The sequence below is a fragment of the Pristiophorus japonicus genome, chromosome 1 (assembly GCF_044704955.1).
Source record: "Pristiophorus japonicus isolate sPriJap1 chromosome 1, sPriJap1.hap1, whole genome shotgun sequence".
Classification (NCBI taxonomy): Eukaryota; Metazoa; Chordata; class Chondrichthyes; family Pristiophoridae; genus Pristiophorus; species Pristiophorus japonicus.
In genome coordinates this window covers 543,215,588-543,243,401 of record NC_091977.1, presented here as the reverse complement: position 1 = coordinate 543,243,401, position 27,814 = coordinate 543,215,588, and the positions used below count along the sequence as shown (strand labels likewise).

General features: G+C 52.2%; 2 protein-coding genes and 1 pseudogene across 5 annotated transcripts in view; 2 read left to right on the top strand and 1 right to left on the bottom strand.

Annotated features, from left to right (window-relative positions):
- Positions 1 to 16,600, top strand: part of abcf2a (ATP-binding cassette, sub-family F (GCN20), member 2a) — a 56,303-nt gene extending 39,703 nt beyond the window's left edge. For both annotated transcript variants that reach the window (XM_070896930.1, XM_070896924.1), the window contains 9 exons: positions 1,971 to 2,073; positions 5,567 to 5,662; positions 6,322 to 6,441; positions 7,225 to 7,314; positions 8,136 to 8,246; positions 9,058 to 9,120; positions 12,336 to 12,464; positions 15,473 to 15,676; positions 16,328 to 16,600. In XM_070896930.1, the coding sequence (XP_070753031.1) occupies positions 1,971 to 2,073; positions 5,567 to 5,662; positions 6,322 to 6,441; positions 7,225 to 7,314; positions 8,136 to 8,246; positions 9,058 to 9,120; positions 12,336 to 12,464; positions 15,473 to 15,676; positions 16,328 to 16,465 (1,054 nt within the window). In that variant the 3' untranslated portion in view covers positions 16,466 to 16,600. The remainder of the gene's footprint in view (positions 1 to 1,970; positions 2,074 to 5,566; positions 5,663 to 6,321; positions 6,442 to 7,224; positions 7,315 to 8,135; positions 8,247 to 9,057; positions 9,121 to 12,335; positions 12,465 to 15,472; positions 15,677 to 16,327) is intronic.
- faim2a (Fas apoptotic inhibitory molecule 2a) overlaps positions 1 to 27,814 on the bottom strand; it is a 251,881-nt gene that overhangs the window by 78,748 nt on the left and 145,319 nt on the right. The gene's annotated exons all lie outside the window — the stretch shown is intronic.
- LOC139273110 (E3 ubiquitin-protein ligase TRIM39-like) overlaps positions 24,484 to 27,814 on the top strand; it is an 89,202-nt pseudogene continuing 85,871 nt past the window's right edge.

Here is a 27,814-nt window from a genome sequence, read left to right as displayed (position 1 = left end):
TCACCGATTAGCTTGTGGACCCCTAGACACCTTCCTGTGGACACATGGGGGCCGTGTGGCCCCAGTTGAGAACCCCTGATCTAGAGGACTAGAAGTTATACAAAGCCCTGGTTAGACCACACCTGGAGCACTGTGAGCAGTTCTGGGCCCACACCTGGAGCACTGTGAGCAGTTCTGGGCCCACACCTGGAGCACTGTGAGCAGTTCTGGGCCCACACCTGGAGCACTGTGAGCAGTTCTGGGCCCACACCTGGAGCACTGTGAGCAGTTCTGGGCCCACACCTGGAGCACTGTGAGCAGTTCTGGGCCCACACCTGGAGCACTGAGCAGTTCTGGCCCCACACCTGGAGCACTGTGAGCAGTTCTGGCCCCACACCTGGAGCACTGTGAGCAGTTCTGGGCCCCACACCTGGAGCACTGAGCAGTTCTGGGCCCCACACCTGGAGCACTGTGAGCAGTTCTGGGCCCCACACCTGGAGCACTGTGAGCAGTTCTGGGCCCCACACCTGGAGCACTGAGCAGTTCTGGGCCCACACCTGGAGCACTGTGAGCAGTTCTGGGCCCACACCTGGAGCACTGTGAGCAGTTCTGGGCCCACACCTGGAGCACTGTGAGCAGTTCTGGGAAACACACCTGGAGCACTGTGAGCAGTTCTGGGCCCACACCTGGAGCACTGTGAGCAGTTCTGGGCCCACACCTGGAGCACTGTGAGCAGTTCTGGGCCCACACCTGGAGCACTGTGAGCAGTTCTGGGCCCAAACCTCAGGGAGGATATATTGGCCTTTGAGGGAGTGCAGTGTAGGTTTACCAGAATGGTACCCGGACTTCAAGGGCTAAGTTACGAGGGGAGATTACACAAATGATGGTTGTATTCCTTGGAAATTGGTTTGAGGTGTGACATGATAGAAGTTTTCAAGATATTAAGGGGAACTGATAGGGTAGAAACAATATCTGCTGGTTGGGGAGTTGAGGACTAGGAAAAATCTAAAGATTAGAGCCAGGCCTTTCGGACAAAGGGCAGTTGATGCTACGGCAATTGTTAGTTTTAAATCTGAGATTGATAGATTTTTGTTAACGAGGTATTGAGGGATATAGGGCAAAGGTGGAGTTGGGTTGCAGATCAGCCATGATCGTACTTGAATGGTGGAACAGGCTCGAGGGTAAATGGCCTACTCCTGTTCATACGTTCCTACATACTCGTACAATACAGTAGTGGAAATCTGGAACTCTATTCCTCGAGAAAGCTGTGGATGCCGGGGAACAGTTGCAATGTTCTAGGCTGAGACTGGTAGATTTCTGTTGGGGACGGGTGTCCAGGGGCGTGGAGCAAAGGTGGGCATCGATTTACCAACCAATGTACAAAAAGGTTAAAGTTCACAGGCAAGCACACTCGAGCTGGAATATTTTGTTGACTTGTAAAGTTTGGCAGAAGCGGGGTTTTCTGAGGTGGGGGGGTGCTAGTTCTCTTTTTTTTTTATTCCCCACCTCCAATTGCTGACGCCTTGCTGTCCTAGCTGGAATGGTCACAGACCACGTCCTTGGAACAAATAAATAAACGGAGTGCAGCCTGCTGATCCAGGCCGGTGCACACGCTTACTGACTCAGCGTTCTGCATCTTTAGTCACTGTGCAGGTGCTGCACAAGGGCTGCTTCTCTCATTGCTTGACCATTGCAGTGGGACGGTTTTTTTTAAGCTTGTGCTCTGAGGCGAGAGATGTTGGTGCTGGGAAATTTAGGCACTTCAGGCACCCAGTGTCTGTGTGACCCTCCCTGGACAGGCACTGGCCGGGTAAAGCTCTCTCCCGTTGCAATTCTTTTAACATTAATTTCTGGGTTGTGTACGTAGCTGGCAAGGCTGGTGGTGGATGTGTTGTATAAATACACCTAGTCAATGCCACAGTTGGGAGTACTGGAAGGGTATTAAAGTAGACATTTTTAATTAATCTTGCTGCTTTGTATTTTTTCCTCAGATTCTCCAGGATCCTCGTGCTGATATCTCATTCCCAGGACTTCCTGAACGGAGTTTGCAACAATATCATTAACCTGCACAACCGCAAGCTCAAGTACTACACAGTGAGTGCTCTGAGCGGCCTCAACTCCCCAACACTGTAAAACTGACCCCAATTTGGCATTAAATCAGTCAGATGCTGTCGAATTTCCCAGAACATGTGTAGGAAATAAAGAAAGTCACATTGGATCTTAGTGGTGCTGTTTGAGGTTGGGGTTGAAATATATTTTGCAACCGTGTAGAGGGAGCTTTACTCTGTACCTAACCCCATGCTGTACCTGTCCTGGGAGTGTTTGATGGACAGTGTAGAGGGAGCTTTACTCTGTATCTAACCCCATGTACCTGTCCTGGGAGTGTTTGATGGGACAGTGTAGAGGGAGCTTTACTCTGTATCTAACCCTGTGCTGTACCTGTCCTGGGAGTGTTTGATGGGACAGTGTAGAGGGAGCTTTACTCTGTATCTAACCCCGTGCTGTACCTGTCCTGGGAGTGTTTGATGGGACAGTGTAGAGGGAGCTTTACTCTGTATCTAACCCCGTGCTGTACCTGTCCTGGGAGTGTTTGATGGGACAGTGTAGAGGGAGCTTTACTCTGTATCTAACCCCCTGTACCTGCCCTGGGAGTGTTTGATGGGACAGTGTAGAGGGAGCATCACTCTGTATCTAACCCCCTGTACCTGCCCTGGGAGTGTTTGATGGAACAGTGTAGAGGGAGCTTTACTCTGTATCTAACCCCCTGTACCTGCCCTGGGAGTGTTTGATGGGACAGTGTAGAGGGAGCTTTACTCTGTATCTAACCCCCTGTACCTGCCCTGGGAGTGTTTGATGGGACAGTGTAGAGGGAGCTTTACTCTGTATCTAACCCCGTGCTGTACCTGTCCTGGGAGTGTTTGATGGGACAGTGTAGAGGGAGCTTTAATCTGTATCTAACCCCCTGTACCTGCCCTGGGAGTGTTCGATGGGACAGTGTAGAGGGAGCTTTACTCTGTATCTAACCCCCTGTACCTGCCCTGGGAGTGTTTGATGGGACAGTGTAGAGGGAGCTTTACTCTGTATCTAACCCCCTGTACCTGTCCTGGGAGTGTTTGATGGGACAGTGTAGAGGGAGCTTTACTCTGTATCTAACCCCCTGTACCTGCCCTGGGAGTATTCGATGGGACAGTGTAGAGGGAGCTTGCTGACACTGGTGCCTGAAATGAAGTGTGTTCTTTTCCCCAGCACTGACATCCCTGAGCTTGAGTGTAGAAGTTCACAAAAATCCTAATTAATGCAGGAAACTCACGGTCCTATGAGGTGGTGTGGCTTAGACCAGTAACTGCTGGAGTTGCAACTTGGAGAGGCACCTTGCCAGGCTTAAAATCAGGAGCACTACACCCTGTGTAGTGGGGAATACTCAGTTATGCTCGACTAGTGAGACATTCGGTCAAATATGTTGTTGATCTGATTGGTTTGGAATGACTAAAACAGATTTGCATTTGTGTCGTGCCTTTCATGACCGTAAGACATCCCAAAGAGCTTTACAGCCAACAAAGTACCATTAACTGTAGTTACTGTCGGAATGTGGGGAATGTGGCAGCCCATTTTCACACAGCAAGATCCCACAAATTGCAATGTGATAATGACCAGATAATCAGTTTATGTTGGTGGGCGACACTGGCCATGCGATCCTTTATGCACACTTGAGAGGGCCCTCCGTTTAAACTCATCTAAAAGACATCACCTTTGAAAGTGCAGTGCTCCCTCAGTACGGGGAGTGTCAGCCGGGATTATGTGCCCAAGTCTCCATTGGGATGTGAACCCACGACCTTCTGAATCACGAGGCGAGAATGCCACAGTTGCCAAGAATAGCAAGGAAATGAAGTTAACGCATATTTATTGACCATCCCTATTTGCCCCTTGAGACGGTCGTGGTCAGCCACCGCCTTGAACTGCAGTCAGTCCGTGTGGGGAGGGTCTCTCACAGTGCTGTCAGTCCGTGTGGTGAGGGTCTCCCACAGTGCTGTCAGTCCGTGTGGTGAGGGTCTCCCACAGTGCTGTCCGTCCGTGTGGTGAGGGTCTCCCACAGTGCTGTCAGTCCGTGTGGTGAGGGTCTCTCACAGTGCTGTCAGTCCGTGTGGTGAGGGTCTCCCACAGTGCTGTCAGTCCGTGTGGTGAGGGTCTCCCACAGTGCTGTCAGTCCGTGTGGTGAGGGTCTCCCACAGTGCTGTCAGTCCGTGTGGTGAGGGTCTCCCACAGTGCTGTCAGTCCGTGTGGTGAGGGTCTCTCACAGTGCTGTCAGTCCGTGTGGTGAGGGTCTCCCACAGTGCTGTCAGTCCGTGTGGTGAGGGTCTCTCACAGTGCTGTCAGTCCGTGTGGGGAGGGGTCTCCCACAGTGCTGTCCGTGTGGTGAGGGTCTCCCACAGTGCTGTCAGTCCGTGTGGGGAGGGGTCTCCCACAGTGCTGTCAGTCCGTGTGGTGAGGGTCTCCCACAGTGCAGTCAGTCCGTGTGAGGAGGGGTCTCCCACAGTGCTGTCAGTCCGTGTGGTGAGGGTCTCTCACAGTGCTGTCAGTCCGTGTGGTGAGGGGTCTCCCAATGTGCTGTCCGTGTGGTGAGGGTCTCCCACAGTGCTGTCAGTCTGTGTGGTGAGGGTCTCTCACAGTGCTGTCAGTCCGTGTGGGGAGGGGTCTCCCACAGTGCTGTCAGTCCGTGTGGTGAGGGTCTCCCACAGTGCTGTCAGTCCGTGTGGTGAGGGTCTCCCACAGTGCAGTCAGTCCGTGTGAGGAGGGGTCTCCCACAGTGCTGTCAGTCCGTGTGGTGAGGGTCTCCCACAGTGCTGTCAGTCCGTGTGGTGAGGGTCTCCCACAGTGCTGTCAGTCCGTGTGGGGAGGGGTCTCCCACAGTGCAGTCAGTCCGTGTGAGGAGGGGTCTCCCACAGTGCTGTCAGTCCGTGTGGTGAGGGTCTCTCACAGTGCTGTCAGTCCGTGTGGTGAGGGGTCTCCCACAGTGCTGTCCGTGTGGTGAGGGTCTCCCACAGTGCAGTCAGTCCGTGTGGTGAGGGTCTCCCACAGTGCTGTCCGTGTGGTGAGGGTCTCCCACAGTGCTCACAGTCCGTGTGGTGAGGGTCTCCCACAGTGCTGTCAGTCCGTGTGGTGAGGGTCTCCCACAGTGCTGTCAGTCCGTGTGGTGAGGGTCCCACAGTGCTGTCAGTCCGTGTGGTGAGGGTCTCCCACAGTGCTGTCTGTGTGGTGAGGGTCTCCCACAGTGCTGTCAGTCCGTGTGGTGAGGGTCTCCCACAGTGCTGTCCGTGTGGTGAGGGTCCCACAGTGCTGTCAGTCCGTGTGGTGAGGGTCTCTCACAGTGCTGTCAGTCCGTGTGGTGAGGGTCTCCCACAGTGCTGTCAGTCCGTGTGGTGAGGGTCTCCCACAGTGCTGTCAGTCCGTGTGGTGAGGGTCTCTCACAGTGCTGTCAGTCCGTGTGGTGAGGGTCTCCCACAGTGCTGTTGGAGAGGCGTTAGTGATGTTAATTAAGTCTAGGGCACTAAAACTGCATTGGAGTCACTGAGCGTGACTTGTGTTTCAGGGTAACTACGACCAGTATGTGAAGACCAGGCTGGAACTGGAAGAGAACCAGATGAAACGGTTCAATTGGGAGCAAGATCAGATCACCCACATGAAGGTGAGCACGTGGAAATCGGGTGGGAAAGTGTACAGCAGGGCCATCGGTGTCGGCAAGAGAAAAGATGGGCTGACTTTTGGTTGGAAGCCTGAACTGGTTGACCTGTCTGGTTTCTATTGGACTCTTGACCCATTAACCCTCTCCCTTTGAGAGAGGTGGCTTCAGGTTAACTGCGTAGAGAGTACAGCACAGACCACAGTCTATTCGGCCCCACCAGTCCGTGATTATCCTCCACACGAGCCATATCATCGTCCCTGTTCCCATATTCCCTGATCCCCCTTTCCTTCAACCATCTATCTCACCTGTTCTTCATGTTGATAACGTCTCTGCTTCAATCACTGCCTCCGGGAGTGAATTCCAGAGCCCCTCAACCTTGTGTCCTAAATCTCTCTCATTTAATCTTGTGTCTTTGTCCCTTCGGTCTCATCCCCTCAACCATGGAAGTGATCGATTTATCTAACTCCTCCTGTCCCTTCCTAATTTTAAACACCTTTATTAAATCCCCCTGTCATCTCTCTGAGCACCGCCCCATGTTTGCAAGTCTGCCCCAGGTTTCTAGTTGGTGCTGTCTGTTGGGAGCCGCGGTGAGGGCTGGTGTTGGTTTTGCCGGTTGTGTTCCGGATGCGTTGTTAACCTGCCTTTGCTTTCTCTTCCCCCAGAACTACATTGCCCGTTTCGGGCATGGCAGCGCCAAGCTGGCCCGGCAGGCTCAGAGCAAAGAGAAGACCCTGCAGAAGATGATGGCTTCTGGGCTGACGGAGAAAGTTGTCAACGACAAGGTTTGTGCAGTGTGGGGGCTGTTGTTCACCAGGGGCCGAGGTGATTACTCGGGGCCATTGCAGCCCCAATGGCTTTAACGGCAGCAGTTTCATGGATGGACACTTCCCGTTCTATTCCACTATCGCTCTCGTGCACACTCTCTCATTTTTCCCTGAACAGTGGAGCCTCATGCCTTCCTCCTAAAACTATCGACTTTTAAAGCCCAACCCGAGAACCCCGTATCACTGCCTCTCCCACCGTGACAGCAAGTGCATGATGCTCACTGCTGTACGGTGCAGGGTTCCAACTTCAACACTGAGCAGGGTGCGGGTTATGGAGATTTCGGGGGAGCTCGGGCAAAGGGACCCGGCGCTCCCACAATAGGCGCTCAGTAGTGTTGGGGGGATTGATTGTTCTATCGGGGACCAATGGGGTGGTCTTTTCTCACTCTGGACTTGAATTATGTTTCAGGGATGGAGGAGAAATGTCTGTTTTGTTCTGTGCTTGTGTACGTCTGTTTTTGGTTTATGATTTTCCCTTCCTTCCTCATCCCCACCTCCTTAAAGGTGCTGGCTCATGCTGGGTTGCCTTTTCGTGGGCACCTGCAACTCCAGTGCCTCCCCCACTATCGCAACACGCGTGCCTAAACGGTATTTGTCTATTGTGAGAGGCGGGGGAAGAGACGTTGCACCCCATTCCTGTCTCCACACACCCACCTTCCGGGGAGGGGTGTGGGGCCAATCTGCCGCGGTTGCTATTGCATGTTGTACGGTTCTAATCCCTCGTCTGTCTTCTCCTTGTAGACGTTATCGTTCTGTTTCCCCTCTTGTGGGAAGATTCCTCCTCCTGTTATCATGGTACAGAACGTGAGCTTCAAGTACACAAATAATGGGGTAAGTAACAGTCAGTGAGTGAGATGTGTGTGTGAGCAATGGGTGAGCGAGATGCGGGTGGGGGGTGAGGGAGTGGGGGGTGCGGGTGAGGGTGAGGGAGTGGGGATTGCGGGTGAGGGAGTGGGGGAGGGAGGTGCGGGTGAGGGAGTGGGGGGTGTGGGGGAGGGAGATGCGGGGGTGGGAGTGGGGATTGCGGGTGGGGGAGGGAGGTGGGGGAGGGAGATGCAGACGAGGGGGGTGCGGGTGAGGGAGTGGGGGATGCGGGTGAGGGAGTGGGGGATGCGGGTGAGGGAGTGGGGGGTGCGGGTGAGGGAGTGGGGGGTGCGGGTGAGGGAGTGGGGGGTGGCATCCTCTCCCCAGACACGACCCAAATGTTGATTTACGTCATCTCAACTGACCAGTGGGGGTCTGAGGGCGAGGGCCGGTCCGGGGGCAGCAGAGTATGGGGGTCTGAGGGCTGAGTCCAAGTGGGGGGTGGGGTCCGAGTGCTGCGGGCGAGGGATTCTGTGAGTGCGTATGTCTCTTCACCTGCATCCAGCGTTGTGCTGCTGGTTTGAGGCAGTGGTGTTGTGGTTAAAGCTTCGACACATTGCTGTAACTTCGTGCATCCACATGAGGGCGAGTTCCCAACCAGCCCTTGTACCACAGCAATGCCTCACCTAGAATCTAAGAGCCACCCACTGACTCTGTACACCGGAGTGGAATAAAGGACTGTGTGAACACAGCTGCTCATGGTGAGCCTGGGGGGGGGGTAGAGAAGGAAATCGTGGTGTGGTTTGAGGCAGGAATGGGAATACTGATTGTTTGTAACTCTCTTTCAGCCCTTAATCTACCGGAACCTGGAGTTTGGTATTGATTTAGATACCAGGGTGGCCCTGGTTGGACCTAATGGGGCCGGGAAGTCTACATTACTCAAACTCCTGGCAGGAGATGTAAGTATATGTTGGGCTCGAGTTTTTGAGCAATTGGAGACGGTGTGTGGTGAGTGTAGGGAGCTCAGGAAGCCCTGTGGGTCAGAGCTCTCCACCACATGGGTCACATGTCCATTATTGATCGAGATTGATTGGTCATCAGTGGCTGAGTTCAGATATCGGCGTGCTAGGCTGGGAACTGAAGCCATGGTTCAGTGTTAGCTGTGACCCCAGTCGTGTGCTGTGGTTGACACACTCTGAAGTGGCCCAGCGATTGCTATGGATGAAGGCCCATCATCATCACAGGCAGTCCCTCGGAATCGAGGAAGACTTGCTTCCACTCTTAACATGAGTTCTCAGGTGGCTGAACAGTCCAATACAAGAACCACAGACCCTGTCACAGGTGGGACAGACAGTGGTTGAGGGAAGGGGAGGGTGGGACAGGTTTGCCGCACGCTCCTTCCGCTGCCTGCGCTTGGTTTCTGCATGCTCTCGGCGACGAGACTCGAGGTGCTCAGCGCCCTCCCGGATGCTCTTCCTCCACTTAGGGCGGTCTTTGGCCAGGGACTCCCAGGTGTCAGTGGGGATGTTGCACTTTTATCAGGGAGGCTTTGAGGGTGTCCTTGTAAATTTTCCTCGGCCCACTTGGGGCTCACTTGCCGTGAAGGAGTTCCGAGTGGAGCGCTTGCTTTGGCCCACACCACCATTACACGCCATGTTTCTTCGATTCGCTGAGACCCTGGTGATGTGATGGTGTTGACTGAATCTCTGCACTTTGCAATCCCGAGTCCGTACTGACCTTTCTCCCGCACTTCATGTGCTTTTCCCACAGCTCCTGCCTTGTGATGGAATGATTCGCAAACACTCGCATGTCAAGATTGGCCGATACCATCAGGTAACTTTCTCCGTCACCACTTGGATTAGAGCGGTTCACGGAGGCCCAGCACTGCCTGAGTGTCACCCACCTCCCGAGAACATGCTTTAAACTAAACGCACCACTGAGCTGATGGATGAACCTGATCATCTGACTTGCAAATGCCAACTCACCATTCGATAGTTTGTGTGTCTGGATCCATCGGTCATCAAATACACGGAAGGCGACCATTTGGTCCGTCATATTTGTGCTGGCTTGTTTCTAGAGTAATTCAACCCTAATCGCACCACCCTGGGTCTGATTCTGTGTCTGACTCTCTGCCTTTGGGCCTGTTGGGATGGGCAGTAAATGCTGCTTTGCATGCAATGAAAGGCTGCCTAGAATTTGAACCCATCCTTGGCTCATCCGTGACGGGCTAACTAAATCAAGATTGTAAATCTCTGTGGTTTATTCAGGAAATAGCTTGATGCTATTTAAGGATCTGAGGTGCCGACATTGGTTTTTGCTTGCCCCTGCCCAGTGTGACGATCAGTTGCTGCCTTTTGAGACCAAGTCCAACCCAGGATGAGTGATGAGATGGAATTCTCTGTCCTGGCTAGAAAGGGTCCCGAGTTGGAGGATCTCGACCCTCCTTGCCATGTGACCAAGGGGCAGCGGGCGCGGGTAGAATAACTGGTGCTCTTCTGACTGTGTGTGTTTGGGGGATTTTATGATTTGGAAATGCTAAACGCAGCCAAGATTATGTTGATGTGTGACCATGCAGTTCTGTTGAGAATCTCTGTTACTTGAGTTGAATTAATTTATCGTTGGGTATATTTCCATTGCTTTCCCCGATGGTTGTGTAAGTGTTCCGGCTGGTGTGGGATTGAGCTGTACTGAACATCCTGGGCTCCGGTTCGGGGATCACCGAGCGGGACAATTGATCTCCCTGCCTCTACGCCAGAGCAGGGAAACTATCAGCCCGGATTCCTGTTGCCGATTGGCACTGTAAAACCTGTACATTACGTAGAGCTGCATAGATTTCATAGAACGGTTACAGCACAGGAGGCCATTCGGCCCGTCGATCCTGTGCCGGCCCGTCGAGCCTGTGCCGGCTCTCCGAGAGCACTTCAGCCAGTCCCCCTCCCCCGCCCTTTCCCCGGAGCCCTGCTAATATTTTTCTTTCAGGAACTTATCCAACTCCTTGTGAAAGCAATGATTGAGTCTGCCTCCAGCACCCCCTCAGGCAGTGCATTCCAGATCCTAATCACTCGCTGCGTTTAAAAAAAAAATGTTCCTCGTGTCGCCTTTGGTTCTTCTGCCAATTACCTTAAATCTGTGTCCTCTGGTTCCCGACCATTCCCCCAATGGGAACAGTCTCTCTCTATCTACTCTGTCCGGACCCCTCATGATTTTGAACACTTTGGACAAATCTCCTCTCAACCTTCTCTGCTCCAAGGAGAACAACCCCAGCTTCTCCCGTCTATCCATGTAACTGAAGTCTCTCATTCCTGGAATCATTCTCGTAAATCTATTCTGCCTAAGGCCTTCACATTCTTCCAAAAGTGTGGTGCCCAGAATTGGACACAATACTCCAGTTGAGGCCGAACCAGTGTTTTATACAGGTTCATCATAATTTACACATTTTTGTACTCTGTGCCTCTATTCATGAATACCCAGGATACCGTAAGCTTTTTTAATCGCTTTCTCAACCTGACGCAACAAACCGGCCATTCGGCCCGCAGGTCCGTGCTGGCGTTTATGCTCCACACGATCCTCCTCCCACCCCTCTCCATCTCACCCTATCGGCATAACCTATTCCTTTCTCCCTCGTGTTTATCCAGCTTCCTCTCAAATGCATCTCTGCTATTTGCCTCAAATACTCCTGGTAGTGAGTTCCACATTCTCATCACTGACCAAAGTTTCTCATGAATTCTCTATTGGATTTATTAAAGACCATTGAACACCCTAGTTTTGGTCTCCCTGACAAGTGGAAACATCTTCTCTACGTCTACCCTCTCCTTCATAATCTTGGAACTCTATTGGGTCATCTCTCGGGTTTCTCCAGAGAAAAGAGCCTTGGCCTGTTCAGTCTGCCCTGATCGTTATAACCCCTCGGGTCTCCTTATCAATTTTAAACTCGAGGGAATTTGCATGCAAGGATTGGGGCATCAGCATGGAATTTGGCCCTTTGATTAAATTGCTGACTCATTAGTGAGCTATTAACCTGTAGGCTGTAAATGGTCGAGCTGTGGTTTGGATGGGAGTGGCTTCATGCAATCGCTTGATTTACTTGTTCTGCGTTTCCATGTTATTTTTATGCTGAGGTGATGAGTGGAGTGGTGGGAGAGGTTGGTTTATGACATTTGGCCTGAGGCCAGGTGTGTCTGACAGGATTCCTTCTGAAGGCAGGTAGAGGAAGATTCCATGAAGCGGCACTCCTGGCAGAGAGCACGCCTCAACATCGCAGGCACACCGCATCCACGTGTCTCATGGGCTCCTAACCCAAGAATTAGGATCAGGGGTCAGCTACACAGCCCCTCGAGCCTGCTCTGCCATTCAGTAAGATCATGGCTGATCCTAACCCTAACCCTCAACTCCACTTTCTTGCCCGATCCCCATATCCCTCTTCCCCTGGAGTCCAAAAATCTATCGATCTCAGCCTTGAATATACTCAACGATTCAGCCTCCACAGCCCTCTGGGTAGAGAATCCAAAGATTCACCACCCTCTGAGAAGCAATTCCTCCTCAGTCTTAAATGGCCGACCCCTTTTCCTGAGACTGTGACCCCTGGTTCTAGATACTCCAGCCCGGGGGAAACATCCTATCGGCATCTACCCTGTCGATCCCCCTCAGAATCTTATGTTTCAATGAGATCCCCTAAACTCCGGAGAGTGCCGGCCCATTCTACTCGCACTCTCGCCCCAGGGAGCGCTGTGCACTGACCTAGTTGTGACCCCTGGTTCTAGACTTGCTGCGATGGGCCCGAGCTGGCAGAGAGGGAGAAGACAATCGCTGGGCCCGCCATTGTTCCTGTTACTGGGGGTTACCATGTGCCCCCCCCCCCCCCCCCTGTTGTGGGGGGGCTCCCACTCACGATGCCTCCAACACGCGACCCTGAAGCCAGGCCACCTGGGCAAAGATGTGGAAATGTGGCGGCTGTTGCAGCATAATATCTGTCTTCAGGAGTCTGGAGCTGGGCGGGAGGGAGCTCTGCTCTTTGAAAAGTAACACTGTGCTTCTCCCAATCTTCCCAGCACTTGCAAGATCAGCTGGACCTGGACCTGTCCCCGTTGGAGTACATGATGAAGTGTTATCCAGAAATCAAGGAAAAGGAGGATATGCGGAAAATTATTGGACGCTATGGACTCTCTGGGAAACAGCAGGTACGGACCCTGTGTGTGGGGTTTGGTGCTCTGACTGACACTGCGTGGTGGCCTTCGGGCTGACCCCGGGGGGAAGTGTTCAGGCTGACCCCACGTTGGGGGGAGGGGGGGGGGGGGTGTTCGGGCTGACTCCACATTGGAAGGGGGGCTGGGGCTTGAGCTGACCTCACAGGGGGTGGGGGGGGGGCGGGGTGTTCGGACTGACCCCGCGTTGGTGGGGGGGGGGGGTGTTCGGGCTGACCCCGCGTTGGGGGGGGGGCGGGGTGTTCGGACTGACCCCGCGTTGGTGGGGGGGGGGGTGTTCGGGCTGACCAGTACCCCTTTAGTTGCCATGTTCAGGCAGCTGAGGGGTTTTTATTGCCCCAGTTACTGGAAGCTGAGGTTCGGACTGCAAGCGCCAAGCACTGACTCGCCTCAGAGACTGGCTGTCTCCAGCATTGTCTGTATTTATTGTGTAGGGGTGTAACCGCCCCTCTAACCTGATGCTGCAGTTTCCCGTGGAGGAGGAATAGGGGTGCCGGATAGAAAATATGAGTGGACATGGGAGAAGATTTTAATCCATCTGGGCTGGATTTGAAAACTATTCCCTGTGGTGAAACGCTGGTGTGTGAGCCATCCACTCCCTATCGTCTCCAGATGTAACTCTTCAGTGAAGCAATTACTTCATTATAATGAGGGGGGAGAATCGGAGATTGTACCCCAGTGAGGGGAGGAGAGGGGAATCAGGGATTGTACCCCAGTGAGGGGGGGGAGGGGGGATTGTACCCCAGTGGGGGGAGGAGAGGGGAATCAGGGATTGTACCCCAGTGAGGGGGGGGAGGGGGGATTGTACCCCAGTGGGGGGAGGAGAGGGGAATCAGGGATTGTACCCCAGTGAGGGGGGGGGGGGAGAGAGAGAGAGTGCGTCGGGGATTGTACTGCAGTGGGGGGGAGAGACAGAGAGTCAGGGATAAGAACATGAGAAATAGCAGGAGTAGGCCATACGACCCCTCGAGCCTGCTCCATCATTCAATAAGGTCATGGCTGACTGTCAACCTCAACTCCACTCTCCTGTCCAATTTACATATCCTTTCATTCCCCAAGAGTCCAAAAAAATTTCTATCTCTGCCTTGAATATACTCAGAGACTGAGCCTCCACAGCCCTCTGGGGCAGAGAATTCCAAACATTCACCACCCTCTGAGTGAAGAAATTCCTCATCTTGGTCTTAAATGGCCGACCCCTTTATCCTGAGACTGCCCCTTGTTCTCTATACACACAGCCAGCCCGGGGAAACAACCTCTCAGCATCTATCCTGTCGATCCCCTTCAGAATCTTATGTTTCATTCTTCTAAACTCCAGAAAGTATGGGACCATTCTGCTCAATCTCTCCTCATAGGACAGCCCTCTTGTCCCAGGAATCAGTCTGGTGAACCTTTGTTGCATTAGCTCTAAGGCAAGTATATCCTTCCTTAGACCCAAACTGTGCACAGTACTCCAGGTGTGGTCTCACCAAGGCCCTGTACAATTGTAGCAAGACTTCCTTACTCTTATACTCCAACCCCCTTGCAATAAAGGACAACATGCCTTCCTTGCTTGCTGTACCTGCACACTCACTTTCTGTGTTTCTTGCACGAGGACACCAAAATCTCTCTGAACACCAACATTTAAGTTTCTCTCCATTTTTGTTTTAAATCTGTTTTTCTATTCTTCCTACCAAAGTGAATAACCTCACATTTCCCCACATCTGCCACCTTACTGCCCACTCACTTAGTCTATCCATATCCCTTTGTAGGCTTTGTTCCTCACAGCTTACTGTCCCACCTAGCTTTGTATCGTCAGCAAACTTGGATACATTACACTCGCTCCCTTCATCTAGGTCATTAATATAGATTGTAAATAGCTGAGGCCCCAGCACTGATCCTCGCGACTAGTTACAGCCTGCCAGCCTGAAAAAAGACCCGTTTATCCCTACTGTTCTATCCATATATTACCTCCAATCCCTTATCTTTAATAACCTTATATATGGCACCTAATCGAATGCCTTTTGGAAATCCAAATATACTATATCCACTGGTTCCCCTTTATCTACCCTGCTAGTTACATCCTCAAAAAAAACTCATAAATTTGTCAAACACAATTTCCCTTTCATAAAACCATGTTGACTCTGCCTAATCATGTTCTGATTTTCTAAGTGCCCTGATACCACTTCCATAACAATGGATTCCAGCATTTTCCCGATGACTGATGTCAGGCTAAGTGGCCTGTGGATCCCTGTTTTCTCTCTCCCTCCTTTCTTGTATAGCGGGGTTACATTTGTTACCTTCCAATCCGCTGGGACCGTTCTAGAATTAGGGAATTTTGGAAGATCAAAGCCAATGCATCCACTATCTCTTTTAGAAACCCTAGGATGTAGGATGTTTGTAGGCTTTTAGTCCCATTTGTTTCTCAAGTACTTTTTCTCTACCTGTATTAATTACATTAAATTCTTCGCCCTCGTTAGACCCTTGGTTCCCCACCATTTTGGCATACTTTTTGTGTCTTCGATTGTGAAGACAGGTACAAAATATTTGTTTCTGCCATTTCCTCCTTCCCCACAGTAATTTCTCGTGTCTCAGCCTCAACGGACTAATGCTTACTTGTGCGACAATTCCTTTTCACATACTTGTAGATTGTTGGGTACTGTCAATTTCTGTGCCGCAGGTCTCGATTTCAGTGGCCCCTCTCCCAGAATTACACAACTGGTGAATCTGTTACTGACAGAGGGAGGATTGATTTAATGAAGGATCTCTCCTTGGGGCTCACTGACCCGCTGCATTTGTGGTTTGCCTTTACCTCGGCCTAGATGGGGCGGAAGATGGAAGGACTTGGGTCCTTCGAGTATACAATCGGTTTGAGGGAAGCCCAGCTGGGAAGCTGACTGCCACAAACCGCTTGTGCCACCAACGCGCATGTCTGATCCCGAGTTACCTCCTTCCCTTCCAATCCCACTCTGGGGAGAGCCCTGACTGTCTGTCTCTCTGTGTTCCAGGTCAGCCCAATCCGAAACCTCTCTGATGGACAGAAGTGCCGTGTGTGTTTTGCGTGGCTGGCTTGGCAGACCCCACACATGCTCTTCCTCGACGAGCCGACCAACCATCTGGACATCGAGACCATCGACGCCCTGGCTGACGCCATCAACGAGTTTGAGGGCGGGATGATGCTGGTCAGCCATGACTTCAGGCTCATTCAGCAGGTCAGCAAGTGTGTTGTGTCTCTCCTGTTCCTGTGCTCACTCACCCGGCACATCAAATGGAGCTCGATGGGGGGGCCATCAGCGAGATTGGGAAGGTCCAATTGTTGGTCCCCAATAATCAACCCAAGGCTCACTTACCTCAGTCACCGACCTCACCTGGGATGCTGGACAGAGCCCGAAGCCATTGCTCTAACCAGGCTACGTGTGGTGGGGAAGGGCTGCTGGGCTGCGGGAGGGGGTGTCGGGGAGAGGGGTGGGAAGAGTTTGATGGGGGTGCTGGGCTTGGAGGGGGTATGGGGTGTGTGTAAGAGAGGGGGGGGGGTGAGAGAGAGAGAGAGTTTGGGGGGAGGCGAAGAGTTCGATGGGGGATGCTGGGCTTGGGGAGGGAGGGGTGGGGGTAGGCAGAGTGTTTGATGGGGGTGCTAGGTTTTGTGGGAGGGGAGCAGAAAGTGTTTGTAGGGAGGGGGGGGAGGCAGAGGGAGAGAGAAAGAGATCGGCGAGGTGGGGGGGGGGGGGTGGAGAGTCCGATGGGGGAGCCGGGCTGTGGGAGATCAATGGGTTGACTTGTCGTTGACTCTCTGTAGAGTCTGCAAGAGATTCCTCTCCAAGGTACGGTCACTAAATGCTGATTCCTCCCTCCCCCTCCCTCAGGTTGCTCAGGAGATCTGGGTGTGCGAGAAGCAGACCATCACCAAGTGGCAAGGAGGAATCCTGTCGTACAAGGAGCACTTGAAGTGCAAGATGCTGGGCGACAACCCCCAGAGCAGCAGGAAGACAGCGAGTGCCTGAAGGGGTCTCGACAACTTGGGTTCAAATTCTAAATATTACAGATCATCCTTTCCAAACCCGGGCGGCTGACACAGCGGTGTGGGTACGGCTGGGTTTAAGCATGCTAGACAATTAAAATCAAACGCAAAAATTAAATCTCTCCATGTATCGGGTTACTGATCCTAGAGACGAGTTCTCACCTGGTTTGCGGGGAGATTTTCAAACTCTCAAACACAGCCCAGCCCAGCGCTTGTTATCCTGCAGCTAAATAGTGGAGGTGGGGATTGGTCCTGCTGTGTGGTAGTTGCTGCTTCTCTCCTTTATCCTGCAACAGTGCTGGGGACAAACTATAACCCACCTCAAGTATTGGAGCGCTGCCATTGCATGTGCCCCCATCTACTGCTCCGACACTGACGGTTGTTGGGGTTCCCCCCCCCCCCGTGCCCTAAAACTCTCACCAAGCAAAAGCCCTCACCCTGCTCCTTCTCTCTGCCCCCTGAGCCAGCCGCCCCTTCCACGGTTTGCCGCAGCGTTTAGTCGGAAACCAGTGGAGGCTGTTCGAATGCCGAGCTCCCTTAATGTCTCCATCAGTAACCTTGCGGCCTCCTTCATGCTCAGTATCCTGGCAGGGCTGCAGTAGTTTTGCTAAGAAACACGGCACTTTTTTCCTGTGGTGGGTCCCGACATAGCCCTTTGCTCGTGCCATAGGAGCCTGGGAGCTTGCCTCGCTCCCCCCCCCCCCCCCCCCCCCAACACTCCCTCTCCCCCTCCTCCCTCCTCTTTTCTCCCCCGCCCCCCCCTCCCCTTGCTCCCTCTGTCCCTTCCCTTGCTCCCTCCCCCCCGCCTGCGCTCTCATTCCCCACCCCCACCCCCAACCCCCCTCGCTCTCTCCCTCCACCCCCTGCTCGCGCTCCCCGCTCTTCCCCCCCCCCTCCCTTGGGTGCAGGGTGTCATGTATGTTGTTAAAGGGATGACTGCTCTGTGGTGTGGATAGTGCGATGGGTTTAAGCCCACATTTCTCTTGCACCCATTCCCCCCGCCCCCCCCCCAAAATAAAGCTGGTGGTTATAAACGGAAGCCATCCAAAGATTCCCGTGATGACGGCTCATTCCCATTGCAGTCTGAATATTGTGCTGATCTGTGTATCGATGCTTTAACTTGCTGTCGTGTCGGAATGCCTTCCCTCCAGCAGCTGGACTGTGGGGCTCTTGAGAGAAGGTCGAGGAAAGGACCTCGAGTCTGTTAATTTATTTATTTTGTGTATTGTGCACTGTAGGAGCCACGACTGTACGCAGCCTGGGCCTGGGCGAGGGGTGGTTGCCATTTAACATCCTGTCTCCCAATCTCTCCTCGCAGAATATGGCCGAACGCTCCTCTCATTATTGCACCGTCTGGGTGTGATGGAATAAATCTGGTGCCAGTAGCTCAGTGGTTTAAATCCATCTCGCAGTCGGTGCTTCTCAACAGACTATTTAAAATTGCAGGGTTCCTCCTTTTCCAAAAGGGGCTGGAAGAACTGGCTCCGTAACGAGTGGGGTGTCACTGCTCGGGAACCCCGATTACCCTCTGCTCCGCTCTGGGTCTGTACAGTGCTGTGTGTGGCTTCCTGGATTCTATCCCTGCTGCAGGTGAGCTGCCTCCAGTGGCCAAGGCTTGTGTACACGTACGGTCCCGCCCACAATGCACCCCAAAAAACCCTTAACAAAATAAACTGCAATCAAAGTTGCTTCGACAGGGAAACAAGCCACAATTCTCTGAGCCGACGTTGTATTTGTGTGTGACAGATGAGTAGTTAACCATCCCGCCAGGCAGCTCGTTTCCTGTCTGTGCTCGCCTCAACACCTTCACATTTCAAAAAGTTTCTTTCAAAGGTATTGGCATCCTTCACTTGGAGCTGCCCCGAGTGTTCATCCACCAAGCTGCTGGGGCCTTTCTTCCCTAAAATGTGTCGGTTGGGAGATTGAGAGCGGAGCGAATGCTTTCCTCATGGGGCAGCTGTTTTTGGATCTGGGGGTTTGATCGCAGCCCTGGTGGTCTCCCGGGGGTCGCTGTCCCCTCTCCCTCCCTCCCTCCCCCCGGGGTATCGCTGTCCTCTCTCTCTCTCTCTCTCTCTCTCTCCCTCCCTCCCTCTCCCTGGGGTATCGCTGTCCTCCACCTCTCCCTCTCCCCCTCCCTCTCCCCGGGGTATCGCTGTCCTCTCTCTCTCTCTCTCTCTCCCCCTCCCCCTCCCCCTGGGGTATTGCGGTCCTCTCTCTCTCTCTCCCTCCCTCCCCCCGGGGTATCGCTCTCCCTCCCTCTCCCCGGGGTATCGCTGTCCTCCACCTCTCCCTCTCCCTCTCCCCGGGGTATCGCTGTCCTCTCTCTCTCTCTCTCTCTCTCTCTCTCCCTCCCTCCCTCCCTCTCCCCGGGGTATCGCCGTCCTCTCTCTCTCTCTCTCTCTCTCTCTCTCCCTCCCTCCCTCCCCCCGGGGTATCGCTGTCCTCTCTCTCTCTCTCTCTCTCTCTCTCTCCCCCTCCCTCCCTCTCCCCGGGGTATCGCTGTCCTCTCTCCCTCCCTCCCTCCCTCCCTCCCTCCCTCCCTCTCCTCGGGGTATCGCTGTCCTCTCTTCCTCTCTCTCTCTCCCTCCCTCCCTCCCTCCCTCCCTCTCCCTGGGGTATCGCTGTCCTCCCTCCCTCTCCTCGGGGTATCGCTGTCCTCTCTCTCTCTCTCTCTCTCTCTCTCCCCCTCCCTCCCTCTCCCCGGGGTATCGCTGTCCTCTCTCTCTCTCTCCCTCCCTCCCTCTCCCCGGGGTATCACTGTCCTCTCTCTCTCTCTCTCTCTCTCTCCCCCTCCCTCCCTCTCCCCGGGGTATCGCTGTCCTCTCTCTCTCTCTCCCTCCATCCCTCTCCCCGGGGTATCGCTGTCCTCCACCTCTCCCTCTCCTCCCTCCCTCCCCCCGGGGTATCGCTGTCTCCCCTCTCTCTCCCTCCCCCCGGGGTGGGTCCCTCTCTCTCTCCCTCCCCCCGTGGTCTCCCCGGGGGTTGCTGTGCCCACCCCCTTCCCTTTTATTGACGTGTGTAGATCCCCACCCTTCACTTTTATATGTAGACCACACTTTATAATGTAACTCCTGCCCTAGAGGGTGTGGGCAGCACCTCCCACTGGGCCAGGCTCCGTGCATCACCTGCAGTGACTGCGGGGGGTCCCCGGCACTGAGCCCCGCGGGGGGTTGGTGACCGATGTGTCCCACCAGTCACGCACGCTCCTGTTACACAACGCGACACATCTGCTACCTCCCGTTTGGAAGGAGTGACTTTAACATTGGCCATTTTCCTCGGTTGCCGCGGACTTCACATCAGCATTCCTTTTACCCAAATCCCTCGATTCCTCGCAGCATCATGATTCTGTCGGGTTGCATTTTAAAAATGTATTGGAACATCTGAATCCCTTAAAGTGAAAAGCACCCGATGGTCCGGACATGGATTGCTGGGTTGTCTGGTATTTAATGTTCTATTTTAGGGAGAAATAAAGTTTACTGGAGAGTGTTTCTAATCCCATATTTGGCATGGCTATTTATTTGTAAATGCTCGATGCCAGGGTTTAGTTACTGATGTGACCGTGTGGAATGATTCAGATCAGTACTTGCATTGAAATTGCTGCTAATGCTGCGCTTTTTGGCCGCTGTAACATAGAAACATAGAAAATAGGTGCAGGAGTAGGCCATTCGGCCCTTCGAGCCTGCACCGCCATTCAATAAGATCACGGCTGATCATTCCCTCAGTACCCCTTTCCTGCTTTCTCTCCATTCCCCTTGATCCCTTTAGCCGTAAGGGCCATATCTAACTCCCTCTTGAATATATCCAATGAACTGGCATCAACAACTCTCTGCAGCAGGGAATTCCACAGGTTAACAACTCTCTGAGTGAAGAAGTTTCTCCTCATCTCAGTCCTAAATGGCTTACCCCTTATCCTTAGACTGTGATCCCTGGTTCTGGACTTTCCCAACATTGGGAACATTCTTCCTACATCTAACCTGTCCAATCCTGTCAGAATTTTATGTTTCTATGCGATCCCCTCTCATCCTTCTAAATTCCAGTGAATATAAGCCTAGTCGATCCAGTCTTCATATGTCAGTCCTGCCATCCCGGGAATCATTCTGGTAAGTTATGCCTGTTTTAACCCTAGATGCTTTGAGTGGGGGAGAGGGTGCAGAGACAACGGGACAGGACCCACAGTCGGACGCAGGTTTAAGCCTGCAATTTCAAAACACCAAGAGGGAGGGTTTATTAACACAGAATCGGCGTTTACAAACACCAGGCCAACTGAAAACGAAAAGTCGGTTGGATTTCTTAAAACAATTCTATGGCACATCAGGGCCCCCGACGTGTATCGCGGCCACTGAATTGCACTCATTGTTTTGGAGGCAAACACGGCAGGCAATATGTACACAGCAAGATCCCACAAGCAGCAGTGCGATAAATGAGCATATAATCTGTTGATTGTCAGTTGTGGGTTGGGTGTTCATAGAATCAATGAAATTTGCGCCAAGAAAGGAGGCGTTCATTCTGTACCTGCCGAAAAAGAGCTTTCCTGTTCCTAGCCCTGTAGGTTACAGCACTTCAGGTGCACATCCAAGTACTGTTTAAATGTGGTGAGGGTTTCTGCCTCTACCACCCTTTCAGGCCGTGAGTTCCAGACCCCCACCACCCTCTGGGTGAAAAACAGTTGGCCTCCGTCTGTGTCATTAAATTTCTATGATTCTAAAAAAAACAAGAGAACCTGTTCCAGGAATACTGCAGCAGCAGCTTTGCAATCAATCTTCAGTGACTTGCAACTGTAAATAGTAAAAGGTTGCCTTAGCAACCCTTGGAGATTGCCTTCAATGACATGTAATAGCCCGAAGATCCCCAGGTATGCGTACACATCCTGCTCCCCGCTCTCCGTACATGTCCTGCTCCACACATCACAACTCATCTGGTGTGAAGTTAGTCAGTGGCTGTTTTTGATTTGAGTTTGTTGATGAGGGTAATGTGGTTGACGTGGTGTACATGGATTTCCAAAAGACGTTTGACAAAGTGCCACATAATAGGCTTGCAGCAAAGTTGAAGCCCATGGAATAAAAGGGACAGGGGCAGTATGGATACGGGATTGGCTCAGTGACAGGAAACAGAGAGTAGTGGTGAATGGTTGTTTCTGGGACTGGAGGGAGGTATACAGTGGTGTTCCCCAGGGGTCGGGACTGGGACCACGGCTTTCCTTGATATATATTAATGACAGATGTGGGTGTACAGGGCACAATTTCAAAATTTGCAGACGACACAAAACTTGGAAGTATAGTGAACAGTGAGAATGAGAGAGATTGACTTCAAGAGGACATAGACACGCTGGTGGAATGGGCGGACACGGGGCAGATGACATTTTACACAGAAAAGTGCGAAGTGATGCATTTTGGTAAAAAGAATGAGGAGAGCAATATAAACTAAAGGGTACAATCCTAAAGCGGGTGCATGAACACAGAGACCTGGGGGTATGTGTGCACAAATCGTTGAAGGACAGGTTGAGAAAGCGATTCAAAAAGCTTTCGGGATCCTGAACTTCATCAATAGACGTCTGGAGTACAGAAATGTAAATTATGATGATCCTGTATAAAACACTGGTTCGGCCTCAACTCATTGTGTCCAATTCTGGGCCCCGCACTTTAGAAAGGATGTGAAGGCCTGAGATAGGGAGCAGAAACGATTTACGAGAATGATTCCAGGGATGTGGGACTTCAGTGGATAGACTGGAGAAGCTGGGGTTGTTCTCCTTGGAGCAGAGAAGGTTGAGAGATTTGATCGAGGTGTTCAAAATCATGAGGGTCCTGGACAGAGTAGAGAGAGAGAGACTGTTCCTATTGGCGGTAGGGTCGCGAACCAGAGGAGACAGATTTAAGGTGATTGGCAGAAGAACCAAAGGCGACATAAGAATAAAACTATTTTACCGAGTGGTTAGGATCTGGAATGTGCTGCCTGAAAGGGCGCTGGAGGCAGACTCAATCACAATTTTCAAAAGGAAGTTGGATAAGCACCTGCAAGAAAAATATTTTCAGTGCTCCGGGGAAAGGGCGGGTGAGTGGGACTGGTTGAAGTGCTCTTGCAGAGAGCTGGTACGGGTTCGACGGGCCGAATGGCCTCCTGTGCTGTAACCATTCTATGATTCTAATTCTTCTAAACTCCAGGGAGTACAAGTCCAACCTACTCAATCTCTTTGCGTAGGACAGCCCTCTCATCCCCGGGATGAAGGTGGTGACTCCAGGAATGCCCTTTCCCCTCTCCTTACAGCAGGACCACGGAGCTGGTGCACTTGATCACAAGGGAAACGCCAGCAAATCCCAGGCCACAGCACAATACTCCGCTATGTGACCCAGCTCATGCCCAGTACATCGATTGTCCATTTTATTTTTCTTATTGCAAACACTTGCACCTGAATTTACTCGACCTGCTACTGTCGTGCTGCATTAAGCGTATTAAGTTACTCACTAGCCAGTCCTCGGCTGTCTCTTCGGATTCAGGGGCAAAGTTGCAAACTGCTGTACTCAACGTCAAGCTAGCATTTGACAGAGTTGGGCACTGAGGAGCCCTTAGCAAAACAGAGCTCAACGGGAATGCCCTCCCGTGTCTGGATCTGTACCAGGTTCGGAGGAAGATGGTTGTCAGAGGCCAGTCATCGCAGCCCCAGGACATTGCAGGAGTTCCTCCGGGCAGTGTCCTTGGCCCGACCATCTTCAGCTGCTCCCTCAATGACCTTCCCTCCATCTAATGTCAGGGGTAGAGGTGACGACTCCAGCATTCGGTTTCATTCACAATGCTCCCGAGATCATCACAGGCAGTCCCTCGACTTGCTTCCACTCTAACAGTGAGTTCTCAGGTGGCTGAACAGCCCAATACGGGAATTACAGTCTGTCACAGGTGGGACAGACAGTGGTTGAGGGAAAGGGAGGGTGGGACTGGTTTGCTGCACGCTCCTTCCGCTGCCTGCGCTTGGTTTCTGCATGCTCTCGGTGACGAGACTCGAGGTGCTCAGCGCCCTCCCGGATGCACTTCCTCCACTTAGGGCGGTCTTTGGCCAGGGACTCCCAGGTGTCGGTGGGGATGTTGCACTTTATCAGGGAGGCTTTGAGGATGTCCCTGTAACGTTTCCTCTGCCCACCTGGGGCTCACATGCCATGAAGAAGTTCCGAATAGAGTGCTTGCTTTGGGAGTCTCATGTCCGGCATGTGAACAATGTGGCCTGCCCAGCGGAGCTGATCAAGTGTGGTCAGTGTTTCGATGCTGGGGATGTTGGCCTGCACGGGTCCCGAGAATGGAGCAGCCCATGCCAGTCTACAGCACCCGGATAACATACAAATGCAGAGGTCGTAATGAAAGCGTGTGTGTGAGGCACACACAACATCAACTTGCACTTCTATATCGCCATTAACGTAGTAAAATGTCCCAAGGCGCTTCAGAGGAGCGATTATAAAACAACATTTGACACCAAGCCGCATAAGGACAAGTGAGGTTAGCTGACCAAAAAGCTTGGTCAGAGAGCTAGGGCGAGGAATTGAATAGATTCGCGGCGCCTGTTCGAGCAATCGAAGGGCGCTACTGTTGCACTGAAGCCTGATTGCCCGGGTGCAGCGATATTAGCGTTACTCGCCAACTTGGATAGTGTTTTAGTGGCGGCACAGAATGTTAGTGCCAGGGATAGCGGTGTGAATGAGACCGAGACATTGCTGAGTGTGTAAAGGCTCACTCGACCCCAGTACAATATTGATTGTTTCGCTGCATTTATTGTCTGCCGCTAATCACACCAGCAAATCCAAGCGTCGCAAATGGTATTGGCATCACCGCGGTGATATATAAGGCAGCGAGCAACCCGGTCATTGGGAGCTCTGATTGATTTGAATGCTTTCAGACTGCGGACAGAGTTGCTTTGTTTCTGGTATTACAGTTTGTTCATCAGCATTTCTCACAACTTTTGAACCTGTTGCTTTCACTCGGTGATTGGACTGTCCTGGCAAAGTACGTCGGCACTCGGTAATGGGGACTGTCCTGGCCTGGCAAAGTACGTCGGCACTTGGTAATGGGGGCTATCCTGGCAAAGTACCTTGGCACTCGGTAATGGGGACTGTCCTGGCAAAGTACGTCAGCACTCGGTGATGGGGACTGTCCTGGCAAAGTACGTCAGCACTCGGTAATGGGGACTGTCCTGGCAAAGTACGTCAGCACTCGGTAATGGGAACTGTCCTGGCCTGGCAAAGTACGTCAGCACTCGGTGATGGGGACTGTCCTGGCAAAGTACGTCAGCACTCGGTAATGGGGACTGTCCTGGCAAAGTACTTCGGCACTCGGTAATGGGGACTGTCCTGGCCTGGCAAAGTACGTCGGCACTTGGTGATGGGGACTATCCTGGCAATGTATCTTGGCATTTGGCATCTACTTTTAAGGTGGCGGCTCCAGAGACATATCCTGCCGAATGAGCCCAGAGGCAGGGGGAGGGCCCGCAGACATCGCAGCAGGAAGCCTTACCCTCCCAGGGTTTTCCGGGAACAGTTCTCGTACATTCACCCGTCAGAATGATTAATAAATGATCTTGTAGTAAAGGATCCTCTGGGAAAGAGTGATCATAGCATGGTTGCATTTCAAATTCAGTTGGAGGGTGAGAAAGTTGGATCTCAAACCAGTGTCCAGATCTTAAATAAAGGTGACTACAAAGGTATGAGGGCAGAGTTGCCTAAAGAGGACTGGGAAAATAGATTAAAGTTTTGAGCAGTGGCAGACATTTAAGGAGATATTTCATAACTCTCAACAAAAATATATTCCAGTGAGAAGGAAAGACTTTAAGAGAAGGGCGAACAATCCCTTGCTAACTGAGGAAGTAACGGATGGTATCAAACTGAAAACAATGATTATCGTTGTTATATATGTAAACCTGTAAATACCTTGTTTAACCACCAGAGGGATCATCCCCTGGAGTCCCAAGGGATCGCACAATCCCTTGGGAGCACCTGTATATAAGGAGACCTCACAGGCTGGAGAGGCACTCTGAGATCTGTAATAAAGGACTAAGGCCACACCTTACTTTGAGCTCACAGTATCTGGTCAGATTCTTTATTCAAGACATAACAACTGGCGACGAGATACAGATGACGAACCCCACCGCAACGATGCAGAGAACAATGGGCATCCTGGAGAAATTTTCGGGGGGAGATGATTGGGAAACCTTCGTGGAACGACTAGATCAATACTTCGTGGCCAACGAGCTGGAAGGAGAAGCGAGCGCTGCCAAACGAAGGGCGATCCTCCTCACCGTTTGCGGGGCACCAACTTATGGCCTCATGAAAAATCTGCTCGCTCCAGCGAAACCGACAGAGAAGTCGTACGATGATTTGTGCACACTGGTCCGGGAGCATTTAAACCCGAAGGAAAGCGTTCTGATGGTGAGGGACAGGTTCTACACGTGCAAGAGGTCTGAAGACCAGGAAGTGGCGAGCTACGTCGCCGAGCTAAGGCACCTCGCAGGACATTGCGAATTTGAAGGACACTTGGAGCACATGCTCAGGGACTTCTTTGTATTTGGCATTGACCGTGAGGTAATACTTTGCAAACTTATGACTGTAGAGACCCCAACCTTGAGTAAAGCCATAGAGATAGCCCAGGCGTTTATCATCATCAGTGACAATACCAAACAAATCTCTCAGCACACGAGTGCTGCTACAAGTACTGTGAACAAAGTGATGTTGTTTTCAAATCGTATCGTAACGTACAGGGCAGGCCTCACATGCCTGCAGCTGCACATCCGCAGATGTCTCAGAGTCCACCATCAAGGGTGGTGAATGCAAGGCCATTAACACCTTGTTGGCACTGTTGGGGTGGTCATTGTTTTTATTCATGCCGCTTCAAAGGATACGTTTGCAAGGGCTGTGGAACAATGGGACACCTCCAACGGTTGTGCAGGCGAGCTGCAAACCCTGCTAATCCTGCAAACCACCATGATGCAGAGAAGGACACGATAAACCAGAGCCTCAGACTGAGGAGGCAGAGGTATATGGGGTGCACACATTTACCACAAAGTGTCCCCCGATAATGCTGAAGGTTGAATTAAACGGACTCCCGGTGTCAATGGAGCTGGACACGGACGCAAGCCAGTCCATAATGAGCAAAAAGACTTTCGATAAATTGTGGTGCAGCAAGGTCAGTCCTGACTCCCATTCGTACTAAACTGAGATCGTACACAAAGGAACTGATTCCCGTAATTGGCAGTGCTATTGTAAAGGTCTCCTATGATGGAGCAATGCACAAGTTACCACTCTGAATGTTACCGGGCGATGGCCCCACGCTGTTCGGCAGGAGCTGGCTGGGAAAGATACGCTGGAACTGGGACGACGTCCGAGGGCTCTCGTCTGTCGACGACACTTTATGTGCTCTGGTCCTAAACAAGTTCCCCTCGCTGTTCGAACTGGGCATCGGGAGGTTCCAAGGAGCAAAAGTGCAGATCCATTTGATTCCGGGGGCGCGACCCATCCATCACAAGGCGAGAGCGGTACCTTACATGATGAGAGAAAGGGTGGAGATCGAGCTGGACAGGCCACAATGAGAGGGCATCATTTCGCCGATTGAATTCAATGAGTGGGCCTGTCCAAATGTTCCAGTCCTCAAGGGAGATGGCACCGTCAGAATCTGTGGTGATTACAAAGTAACTATCAATTGTTTCTCCCTGCAGGATCAATACCCGCTACCAAAGGCAGACGATCTATTTGCGACACTGGCGGGAGGAAAAACATTCACGAAGCTGGACTTGACCTCGGCCTACATGATGCAGGAGCTGGAGGAATCATCGAAGGGCCTCACCTGCATCAACACGCACAAAGGTCTCTTCATTTACAACAGATGCCCGTTTGGGATTCAATCAGCTGCGGCGATATTCCAGAGGAACATGGAAAGTTACTGAAGTCTGTCCCGCGCACCGTGGTCTTCCAGGACGACATCTTGGTTACAGGTTGGGACACCGTCAAACACCTGCAGAACCTGGAGGAGGTTCTTAGTCAGCTTAAAATGCTCGAAGTGCGTTTTCCTGGTGCCTGAAGTGAAGTTCCTGGAGAGAAGAATCGCGGCGGACAGTATCAGGCCCACCGATTCGAAGACGGAGGCAATCGAGAACGCACCGAGACCACAGAACGTGACGGAGCTGCGCTCGTTTCTAGGACTCCTGAACTATTTTGGGAACTTCTTACCGGTTCTCAGCAAACTGTTAGAACCACTGCACTCTTTACTGTGTAAAGGAGATGAATGGGTATGGGGTAAAAGCCAAGAAAATGCCTTTGTAAAAGTTAGGAAACTGTTCTGCTCAAACAAATTGCTTGTGTTGTGT